A 12,609-nucleotide genomic window follows, 5' to 3' on the forward strand; every position below is an offset into this window, starting at 1 on the left:
TTTATTTGCAAACTTTTATAACAGAAACAAAGAAAAACGTGGGTTTTTTTTCAAAATTTTTGGTCTTTTTTTGTTAATTTAGCAAAAAATAACCCCAGTGGTGACTAAATACCACCAAAAGAAAGCTCTAGTTGTGTGAAGAAAATGATAAAATTTTAGTTTGGGTACAATGTTGTATGACCGCGCAATTGTCATTCAAAGTGTGAGAGCGCTGAAACCTGAAAAATGGCCTGGGCAGGAAGGGGTAAAAGTGCCCGGTAGGGAAGTGGTTAATAGTGACACAGTGGTTGTCTCTTATGTGTTATTTGGGTTTTGTGCCATGAGCACTGTTGTTTCCATTGGGGGGTTGGAGCACTTTTGCGTTTAGTCCCAGTTTGGACTTTGTTCAGTGTTTTTTTCATCACTATTATATCCGTTTAGGATAATTTGGGGCACTATTGATATTTGTTGGTCCCTTTTCAGACCTGTTATGTGGCACTTTCTTGCACGTGTATTGTGTGAGTGATATAGACACTTTTTTGCATCATCACTTATGTTTTTGTGTATTTATTACCTATGTGCATATTGATTTATTTATATATTTATACATATGTTGATGTAATTCATTTCATTTAATCACCATTGTCACTTTGTTATTAGTAGTATATTTGTTGGGGTTCATATGGTATTAACGCTACATAATTTTTTTGTTGTTTTTTTACGTTTATCATTTTGTATATGATTGGATGTTGGCAGCTGTACCTTCTTGATTAGTGTATAGGGACTTAGGAGAGCAGGAGGTTTTTTCACATATTACATATATTGCAGCTTACCAATCATTAGATGCAGTGGTTGCATTTGTTTTATTTTTTCTAGGCTTTTTCCCTCTGCTTTCCCCTGGTGATCTGGCCAGTAACACACCTCCTGTATTAGAGTGCTCCCACTCTGGATGAAGGAGCACAGGGGGCAGAAGTGGACAGCAGAATTGTCAGTCTGGGGGGAGTGGAGTGTTACCAGATTTAAATACAGTAGCAAATTAAGGCTGAACTCTAGATAATACTTTATAATCAGTTACAGCAACTGTGTTTTTCCTTTTGGGATAAAGGATTTACGTAAATAAATAAAAATGGATAATTTTAAGCACTCCTGTGTGAAATGGTCTCTCTCATCCCTGTAACTGTAAGAGAGCTTTTATGTTGAAAAGTAGCAGGCTTACTGGCTGGATCGCCAGATAAAATTAGAAGAAAGAAAGCCTAAAAAGAAAACTAATACAGCCATCACATGTAAGAATTGGTAATCTGCACTATAATAAATATTTGTTTTTGGGTTTAATACTGCTTCATTTCATTCAGCTGAGCCCAGATATAGAATATAGTAGTTATATAGTTGTGCTTACCAATCTGAGCCTTGCTACGATAATTTGGTAATCTAATGTGTAGTAAAGGACCTAAGTGCATTTTACTGTTTATTATAGCCACTAAATATAAAATAAAACCACACAAAACTATTTCTACAATTAGTACTTTCCCATAGAGATTGTTTTAAAATGTTTGCAAAAATCTCTAAAATTGAAGCGTGCAGATGGGGCAGAATAAGCAGGAGAGGAGAGCAAAGAATATAACCATGAACAGTGTGTGCAGGAGAGAAAGGGCAGAGGGTATAACGATGGGCAGTAGGTGCAGGAGAAACAGGGCAGAGGGTATAATGATTGGCAGTAGGTGCAGGAGAAACAGGACAGAGGGTATAATGATGTGCAGGAGAAAAAGGGCAGAGAGTATAACGATGGGCAGTAGATGCAGGATAAACAGGGCAGTGGGTATAACAATGGGCAGTAGGTGCAGGAGAAACAGGGCAGAGGGTATAGTGATGGGCAGTAGGTGCAGGAGAAACAGGGCAGAGGGTATAACGATGGTCAGTATGTGCAGGAGAAACAGGGCAGAGGGTATAGTGATGGGCAGTATGTGCAGGAGAAACAGGGCAGAGGGTATAGTGATGGGCAGTAGGTGCAGGAGAAACAGGGCAGAGGGTATAGTGATGGGCAGTAGGTGCAGGAGAAACAGGGAAGAGGATATAGTGATGAGCAGTAGGTGCAGGAGAAACAGGGCAGAGGGTATACCGATGGGCAGTGTGTGCAGAAACAGAGCACAGAAGGTATGGCATGGGGCAAATATGTGTAGGATGTGAATGCACTGAGTAATAATGGTGGGCATTACAAGTATAAGAGTGTGTAGGGTTAAATGGTGGGCTTATTACACTGAGCAAAGTGGAGGGTGTGACAGTGGGTAAAATGTGCAGGAGAGTTAGAGGGCAGAAGGTGTGTGAGAGGAGTACATTCGCATTCCCTTTTAAAGTTATTCACTCTGGTGCATGTTATTTAATTCTTGATTGATATTTTGTATCCTTTTTAGGAAGCAGCCATCACTATTACCTCTAGTATGAGTGTACGAGAGCCTCTTACACAATCACAGAAGGAGATTCAGCGACACTCCACTCTCCAACTAATTCGTAAAACAGTACAGTTACCTGAGAACGAGTGTGAGCTTTCAGACACCTTTACCCTCATCCAAGAGCTTAATAGTTCTCCTCTGGTTCTGTCTGATGTCAGTGATGGTACTGTGACCATAGAACAAACCTCCTGGGCTAGTATTTATGAGTCGCCAGCCGACCAGTGTTTACTCTGCGGCACCCAGCTGTATAAAGGAGACAAAAAGTAAGAGTTTATTTTTTTATCCTTCTGCCAACTGAATTTATTGCTCTTACACTTCTCAATAGGGATGAGCTCAAGTATGTTTGAATGCCTACCTGAGCTATTGTGTCACTGCAGACCGTCAATCATAAACAACCAAGGTATTCCCAAGGGGTGTGCATACTTATGGCTGCGGAGCAGCAAATGCCTCAGCTGCTTATGATTGGCAGTCCGCAGGGACAGCTTCCTGGTGGGATAGCTCAGACGGGTTTGGACTGTTATCCGAACGCACCTGAACTCATCCCAGCTGATCATGATAATCTGTGCCAATCTAAAGCTTTTTAGAGTTTCAAAACTACATTTATATAACATCAAAAAGGCAAAGCAAGAGCACACCAGCCTAGCGCATTATTCCAAAAAGATTTATTGTAGTATAGATAAAAACATACAAACGTGATGACAATTCGCATAACTAATGACAGCTACTTGGTGCAATGACTGATACGGGCTAATAGACCCGGACATCTAGATGAGAGCCATTGCGGGCCAAATTACGTTTGACACGTTTCGAGGGCAACCCTCTTCCGAAGACTTGCCTATTAAACCTACAAGTTGTAGCAATTTATGTTTACAACTCTTCCGTTCTTGAACGTATCGCAGTAATGAATTGGCTAAAGAATAGTAGATTTTACTAGAGCGTTTTAAGACAGGTATTTTTTTAGTAATAGATTTCATTGATTTTGAACACAACATGCACCAAAACCACATGGGTTGAAAGTGAGTCCTCCAGCAGAGTGTACATCAGGATGTTGAAAACATAAGCCTTATAAGTAATAAAAGGAGAGAATACTGTACATTGAGGAGGAGGCTGTATATGCCAAATGGGTAGGAATTAAATTCTGTCAATTCTCTCAGATGATAAGTAGACATCACCCCTCCGCTCAAAAAAAGAACGAGGGGGGAAAGGTGTGGGGGGAGGGGGCAATCAAGGGATCCCATCAGACCAGCAGTGATTAATGAGCCCCCCCAGCATTGGTGAGTTAATTCAAAGCAAAGGGGGGCAAGATGAGAAGAGTTTGAGAATTCTACCCATGCGCTCCATATTGATACAAATTCTATAGTGATCCTCTAGCCGAGCAGTTCTTCCATCAACAGTGGTTGACCTCCAATATCTATGGATCAATGCCCTACTGACACGGGTATTTTATTCTTTCACAGAATATCCCTCCACATCTCCTTTGTGTATACTCCACTGCCCTCCGTATGAGAGCCTGATCACATAAACATTTTGTATTTGGTACAGGGTTCCTTTAACTCTTCTGTTTTTCCGACTTCTAACATATCAGGTAATGTGTGCCTACCTTTCTCATGCATTGCAGTTCAATGGCCTGTGCTCAAGATTGCTGGCTTTTAACAGCTAATCGCCTGCAGCTGGTGACTGCCCAGGTCAAGGTGTGTCTAAACTCTCAATGTCTGGCAATACACAGCTTTAACGACATCTATACAGGTAAATTAAGTTTCGGTTTCAATACATTTTTGTTGGAATGTTTTCAGAAACATTACACAGATGCACAGCGTAAATTCAAAGATAAAGAAGTGCACATCATTGCATAGTATTGATAAGTGTAATGGTTAGGAAGGGGATGCATTGCACCCCACAGTAAGTTAATATTTAAATTATTGAGTGTATAGATATTATGCTACCATTATCAGAATTTAAATTATTGAGTGTATAGATATTATGCTTCCATGATCAGAATTTAAATTATTGAGTGTATAGATATTATGCTTCCATGATCAGAATTTAAATTATTGAGTGTATAGATATTATGCTTCCATGATCAGAATTTAAATTGAGTGTATAGATATTATGCTTCTATGATCAGAATTCTTTCTGTCTTTCGATTTCTTGCAAGATCAACAGTAAAGAGAAAAGTAATGCAGCCAGCAAACTTCACAAAGGGGGAAATTCTGCTTTAAGGCCTCATCCCCCGCTCCCTGTTAAGGATTGACACCTTTGGGGAGCGGGGTGGAGGGGAGCTGCTCCTACTTCTGCTGCGATCGCCTAGGTGATTGGAAGCAGAAGTTTTCCTTCCTCCCTTCCTGTAGTCTTCTGGGACACGTGACAGGTCCCAGAAGACTGTGGGGCCATTCACAAGGCACAGCGCTACTCACGCATGCACAGTGGGCACCTGACTGTGAAGCCGCAAGCTGTCACAGCCCGGTTGCCCACACTTAAGGTGAGAGTGGACAGCTGGTGAAACCGGCTGTGGTGAGGACATCGCTGGATTGAGGGACAGGTGAGTGTCTGTCTGTTTTTTAAAAGTCAGCAACTACAGTTTTGTAGCTGCAGACTTTTACTTTTTTACATTTTGGCTGGAGCTATGCTTTAAGGAATGATAAGCTGCAAGATATAGACAACAATTCTTCTTGGGTTTAGATATACAGTATTTAAGAATAACTTGAAATAAACAGTAATTAACACATTTTCATATGAGGTTTCACTCTTCATAATTGCATACAATCACAGCAACCTGGCTTTGTTTAAATTCTTTCCCTTGCCAATGCAGGGCAAACTTAAATTTTCACTTACCTACCCCCTTCTCCCAAGTTGCATATACTCACTTGTCCTTGCCCCTATAGTGTTCCATTTAGCCTGGGGAAAAAAAGCCCCGTGTGAGTAGCAAGCCTAGTTGGTGGTGCTCACACAGGTCTATGGACATCTTCCTGGTCCATATGATTGTATTGGGCCAATCAGGAAGCACCAGCACTGACACATGACAGGAGAATTGACTCACCCTCCTGGCGACTAAATGAAGCAGCAGAGGAACCAACTGCTGGAGAGTGAGGGGAAACTAAATGAATCTGTTGCTTTTCTGTGCATGAGCAAACGAAAGGTTTTATTTTCAATTTATTGTTCTGCATGTGCAGTATTGCACCAAGCCATCCAGAATAGAAAAATGTCACTTTCAGCTTCGGTTCTGTGTTTACTGGCTGGTTACCGGCCAATGAAGCAGCCGATTAGAAATATCTGTGTATGATCGGCTGAATTGGAGGCCAGAGGAGAGATTTGGGGTCTAATAGACGGCTGATTTCTCCATAAAGAGGACCTATCATGCCCATGCTATCACAAGAGATGTTGTTCATCCTTTGTGATAGCAATAAAGTTGATTAAAAAAAATTAAAGGGACAGTGTTAAAGTTTTTAATAGAATGTGCCCCCACCAAAAAAAGTTCCCCTATCCCCTCGTGTTCACACGCAGATGTGAGCACATACATAAGTCCCATCAGGAACATCATAGCGGGAGCAATATTTCTAGCAACAGGCCTCCTGTGTAACTCTAAACTGGTAACCTGTAAAGGCTTTTAAAGCGCTGCCTATGGAGATTTTTAGGTATTGTGGTTGGTGCCATTCCACAGACGTATGCATTCTTAAAGCATGGCATGCTAGGTATCCATTTACTTGGCATAATATTTTTTTTAATATTTTACAAAACAATTAGTGTTCTATTGTGCTTGTGTTAGCTAAAATTCATTACAATGTATTTTATCTGAAAAATTGTAGTTGAAAAACTGCAACACCCACCATTTTATTCTCTATGGACTTTGCTTTAATCAAATATATAATGCTTGGGGGTTTTAAGTAATTTTCTAGGGAAAAATGCTTATTTTTACATATATATGAGAAATCAGAATTATACAGGTAGGCAAGTAGTTAAAAAAAAAAATAAATAAATCATACATACAAAAGAATGGATTTGGTTTTTAGTGTGTTTTAATATATTTTTTATACTCATAAGGACTTTTCAATGTGGGGAACAAACTGCTTGTGAGCTTAGATCTCCTTTTCTCTATTCGCAACCAAATTAAGGTGGGAGAAGACCCCAAAGTCTCTATAAGCAACATTGTGGAATCAGTGCAGGGACAGACAGGTAAGAATTTGTGCATGACAACACTGCATTCACTTGCACCTTTCTTTAAAGGCCAGATTGACTTAAGAGAAGTATGGGGTTAACTAGAAAAAAAATATGCTTACCTAGGGTGGATGCAGCATTTGTTCCCTGCTGCTTCTAAGACTGAGAATCAAAGACCGCTGATCACTCATTTCTGTCTTCAATGAGCAGAGAGTCAGTACTGTAAGTCAATGGCTCTTTGTCTTGTCCCTCTAGTGCTCACTGGGCAGGAGCGGCTGGCTAAGGCCCTGTCTTTCCAATGACGTGAACAAATTGCACTCCTGCGATCTATAGGAGAAGTATGGCCAAAAGAGCTTTGGTCATACTTCTCCCTTAATATGGACTTTTCGGTTTTTGCCTGGTTACTGGTTGATTTACATGTCCTTGTTAACACATGCATCCAGGGAAGGTAGGGTGCATGCTAAAGTCAGGCAGGTAATCCACGTCCAACTATACTGTGCATTGGCAGCATTGGAGAGGTCAGTACATATTGCAGCATGTCCCAATGGGCAGGCATTACCACCACCAAATGTGACCTGTGCAAGTTGGCTTGCAGTTGTTGCACAGTATTTCAATAGAGAATCTTCCTTTGGTTGAAAAAAAACAGCTATTCACAGCTATTCACATGGCAATAGTACTGCTGCCTGAATGTCTGGCAGTCACTGCTGTACTGCTCCCTGAAAAGTGATCCATGGATCGCTTTTCAGAATGGTGGTAGAATATATCATCTATTTGAACAAGGCCATAGGCTTGCATAATTTGGAGATTTCAGAACTCCGATACCCTTACCAAAATTCCCAGCTTCTACATAACTCTATGGTCAAAGTGAGATGATGATGATGTTGAACCCCCTTAGGGTCCTATAGGGGAGCAGAGACACAGTTCTTCTAAGAGATCAACTACTATACTTGTAGGTTAACTGTAGTGTGCTGCGAGGATCTCCGTGAACTAAATGAATCCCCTTGCAGTTTGGGTTGCAGTACAAGAGAGATTGAAATCAGTTTACTTTGCAATCACATTAAATGAAAGGTAGAGCCTTATCATTGTTTTGTTAGATACCCTGTGCATGCACATAATCGATAGGCGATAACCTTGTGTCTGCAAAATATGCAGTTATGTACTGTATGTGGAGGTCTTTCTCTTGTAAAATCCATTTCTCTGTAGTGTTGCAGTCACTTGTAATTTGGCAGTTTTTCCCCTTGCACTCAAATGGAGAAAATAGAATGTATGTGCAATGAAGACGAATGCTGTAAGCATATATGGTTTCTAGCCACTTGAGCGTGGCAAGATTTTACCCCTTCATGACCAGGCCAGTTTTTGCTTTTCGGCACTGCATCACTGTAACTGACAATTGCGCAGTCATGCAGCACTGAATAGAATTTAAATTTATATCATTTTTTCACATACATAGAGCTTTCCTTTGGTGGTATTTGGTCACCACTGGGTTTTTTTTTTATTCTATAAAAGAAAAAAGATTGAACATTTTGAAAAAAAATAATACTTTCTGTTATAAAACATCCAATAACAAAATGTATTCTGCTACATGTCTTTGGTTAAAAAAAAAAAAAAAATCCCAAAAGTTAACATTATTTAGTCTGTAGGAATGTTAACAACTTGCCCTCCAGAGGATTTACCCCCTTCCTGACCAGGCCATTTCTTGTATTATGGCACTGCGTTACTTTAACTGACAATTGCATGGTCATGCACCGCTACACCCAAATGAAATTTACATCCTTTTTCCCCACGAATAGAGCTTTCTGTCGGTGGTATTTGATCGACTGTACATTTTTAATTTTTGGGCCATAAAAAAATAAAATGAAAATTTTGAGAAAAAAAACAATTTTTTTGACTTTGCTATTAAACATGTCCAGTAAAAAAAATTTTAAACAAATTTCGTCATAAATTAAGGCCAAATGTATTCTGCTACATGTCTTTGTTAAAAAAAAAAATCCCAATACGTGTAAAGTAATTGGTTTATGTGAAAGTTAAATCTTTCAAATGGAGGTGTGTATATATACTGGGATTTTTTTGTTTAATTTTTACTAGTAATGGCGACGATCAGTGACTTATAGCGGGACTGCGGCGGGCATTTTGACACTGGGGTGAACTGACTTCCCTATGACACCAATACAGTGATCAGTGCTAATAAAAGCACTGATACTGTACAAATGGCACTGGGCAGGAAGGGGTTAACATGTGGGGCGGTCAAAGGGTTAACTGTGTGCTACGCAGAGCCATGCAAAACAGTGTACTGGAGCTGACAGGGGAGAGAACTGTATTGTTTACTTACAGTTCTCTCCTTCCGTTGGCAATGCTCCTCAATCACCAGGTGCCGGCGAGTAATCACTGGCTGGGATCCCGTGATTACGCACCCATGCTGCCCTGTAGCACTTTAACAGGAAGCGGTTAAAGTGCCCACAAACTATGGTGTGTATATATATTGGAAAATGTAATCAGTCCTGATGAACTTATGGCCAATCTCATTTCTTGAGGCCCTAAAATGTCAGGACAGTACAAATATACCCCAAATTACCCCTATTTGGAAAGTAGACTGTCTGAGGTATTTAGTAAGAGGCATGGCAAGATTTTTGAAGTTGAAATTTTTTGTCACAGATTTTTGGAAAATGAAGAAATTTCTTATTTTTTTCACCATTTTTTATATATATATATATATATATATATATATATATACTATCACCAGTGCAGTACAGTGTCACGATATGACTGGTGTGGTGGCGATCAGAGGCAATGACTGATGATGTCATAATGTAAAAAAAAAAAAATATATATATATATATATATATATATATATATATACACACACACACACATACATTTTAACATTATGTTTTATTTTTTTTTACTATTTTTATTGAAAATACTTTCACCAGAGTAGTTCAGTGTTATCATGGTAAAATTGTACTACTCTGGGGGGTGATCAGGGATTTTTTTTTTCCACTTTGATTGCTGGTACAATCAAGATCATTGTACCAGCAATGCTTTAAACTGTCGTGACTTGGTTAAGTTCATGACGAATCTAAATACTAGTGACCTGTGATTGGCTACAGCTAATCACATGGTACAGGGTTCTGGGATTGACCTAGGTACCATGTGATGGCTATGGGCCAATCACAGCTCACTAGTACCAGAAGCAGAGTTGTTATGATTGAAACTCATTTATAACAGCTTTGTTGACATTGTGATCACGCGATTTCATAGTGATCGCAATTTCATAGTGATCACCGGATCCCAAGTACCAGGATCCACATTCTGCTGTGTACACAGTGGTCATAGGGCTGGCAGGCGCACAGCGCCCCCCTGTGTCAGTGCAGAAAAAAAATGACATACTGGAACGTCTCTTTGCCTGTACATGCCGGCCAGCTGCCCGCAGTAAAAGTGCTGTGAGTGGTCCACAAGTGGCTAGAGATCAGTGATCCCTGTAAAAACGTGTTGAAATTTAGGCTCCATTCATACTAGTGTGATTTCTCCTACGTCTGCCGTCGCACTGCCATGCATGACAGTGGAAATCACATTACTCTCTATGGTGCCCTTTCACATTTATGCAACATGTAATGGTGTCAGTTTTGAAAAAAAAGTGCAGATGCTTCTTTTGGTGCAGTGTAATGCATTTTTGTCCCCATAGACTTCAATGGGAGCACATGGAAAGAACAGGTAAAATGCATGTACATGCATTTTTAGTGTGTTTTTGGCAGTTTTGTGTATAAAATCCAGTCTCCTCCTCCTACAAAAAAAATATGAAAACTATTCAAAAACATGTACAAAAACCCACCACAAAAAAACGCATGATTATGTAGCAGCATTATTGTACACTTAGGCTGAATTGTCTTGCAGTAGAAATGTGCATACTTTGCCCACACAGACCACATCTCTAGTGTAATTTTTTTCTTAGTGTCCATTTTTTTCCATTTTGTCTTAAAAGAAACCTGTCCTGGCAAAATGAGGGGACTGCCACTGCCAAGCTCTTCTTTTGAAAATACTAGTTTCCTGTCACTGACCTGAAACAAATATGCAGATAATGCATTTTGACTTGCCTATGACTTCACTAGCTACATTTTTATTTTAGAACTGTGACTCTCTACAGAATCTTAGTATATCTAGGCAGCTGGCATTCTCAGTAGGGGGTCAGCAATGGTAGCCTCTGTATTCTCTTGGTATTGGTTCTCTTTGTGCTTTTATAATTGTCCTCCTTAAACTTGTGTTGTGCCTTTCTTCTGTCAGAGAAGTTGCTGAGCCCGGAGGAGCTGCTGGCAGTCCAGGATTTTCTGAGCTGTGGATACTGGGCATTTGAATGTCTCACTATCCGAGACTATAACGATATGATCTGTGGAGTGTGCGGGGTAGCCCCAAAAGTGGAGATAGCACAAAGGAATGTGGAAAACACCTTAACACTGACCAACATTGAGGTAAATTGCAGTGGCATCAAGTGGCTTTTTTATTATATGCTGAATTTGAGTCCTAGCGATTTGATGAATGCGAGTTCTAAAAAGAAGTCCATTATGCGCTAGTCTTGTGAGATCTTCCAGAGTCATCCCCACAGCTTGTAGTCAATGTGTCCAACCATCTAGTAGCTGGTCTCCCTCTTAACCTGGTGCCTTCAATCTTCTCAAATATTATTTCCTTCTCCAGTGATCTCTTTCTTATGACAGTGTGATCAAAATAGGACAGTTGTATCTTCATCATTTGGGCTTCTAGTGTCATAGCCTGTTTTTGATCTTTTTCAAAATTGAAATATTAGTTCTATGGGCTGCCCACAGCAGGCATAAAGTCTATCTTCTTTCTGTCCAATTTTCATTGTGTCCAGCTTTCACAGCTGTAATTGACAACTGAGAAGATAAGTTTACATTACAAGAATTCAGTTTACATTATCTTTTCATGCATATTATTTATTATAGATTTGAAATGTAAAACCAAGTGTTATTTTTGCAAAAAGGGCATAACCTCTAAATATGTTTTCAGACCCAAGAAGCTTTAACCCTGAAATGTATGCAAACCTAAGAGAGGGTTGTACCCAATGGAGACAAAGCTGAAGCCAGTTGATCAAGTTTGCTAGCATGGTTGACGTCAACAGTGTGTGATCTTATGCAATATTTGTAATTAGTCTAGAATAGTTATATATTATTAACCACATTTGATGTCAGCTATTGAACTTTCATATAAACAGGGCAAGAGTGTAACCATAACCAACATTTTCATACAGACATGAAGGGCTGCTATGTTGCCATGTCAGCTGATAATGTGAGGTATAAAAATAGACAATATGAATATCCTCTTGCGCTCCACAGAATGCCTAAATATAGCTAGCTGATATCATCTATACCCTATACCGTGGGACAAAGAAAAAATATATTAAATACTGGATGAAGCGCTCTGCTATGAGGGTACTATACACAAAAATAAATAATTTTATGCAAATATATATAACAGAAAAAACAAAGTGACTAGTGCTTAAATACAATATTAAATGTGTAAACCAAATGAAAAACAACCAGTCTGCCCCCAAGTGGCTAAAACTGGTTATACATGTGCACACACAACTTATATAAAAGTGACCAAGTGCTTACTTAAGTACATTGTGTATTAAAAAATGTATAAAAAATCACAGTGAACAATCTCAAAAGTGCCAAGTGTTGAAATACAATCAATATACAAATTATATCATCATGTGCAAAAACATGCTATCATGTCATGGCCAAAAATATTGGCTCCCCTGCATTCCTGTCAGACAATGCACCACTTCACCCAGAGAATTGTTGCAATTACAAATGTAGGCATTCTCATGTTTATTTCTTTTGTTTGTATTGGTCTGACACAAAAAAGTGGAGAAGCAAAAAGCCAATTCTGACACATTCCACGCAAAACCCCAAAAATGGACTGGACAAAATTATGGGCACCTTCTCAAAATTGTAAGAAATAATTGCATTCCAAGTTTGTGATGCTCCTGTAATTTGTAAATAAAGTGTTACTAAACCCA

General features: G+C 39.4%; 1 protein-coding gene across 1 annotated transcript in view; it reads left to right on the plus strand.

Annotated features, from left to right (window-relative positions):
• HMGXB3 (HMG-box containing 3) overlaps nt 1-12,609 on the plus strand; it is a 95,096-nt gene that overhangs the window by 67,200 nt on the left and 15,287 nt on the right. Inside the window, exons 12-15 of the mRNA XM_089682128.1 lie at nt 2,388-2,689; nt 4,045-4,172; nt 6,465-6,596; nt 10,857-11,041. Coding sequence (XP_089538254.1) covers nt 2,388-2,689; nt 4,045-4,172; nt 6,465-6,596; nt 10,857-11,041 — 747 coding nt within the window. The remainder of the gene's footprint in view (nt 1-2,387; nt 2,690-4,044; nt 4,173-6,464; nt 6,597-10,856; nt 11,042-12,609) is intronic.

Source organism: Staurois parvus, unplaced genomic scaffold, assembly GCF_062004578.1.
Source record: "Staurois parvus isolate SC_StPar_1 unplaced genomic scaffold, SC_StPar_1.0 ptg000286l, whole genome shotgun sequence".
In the NCBI taxonomy this organism is placed as follows: Eukaryota; Metazoa; Chordata; class Amphibia; order Anura; family Ranidae; genus Staurois; species Staurois parvus.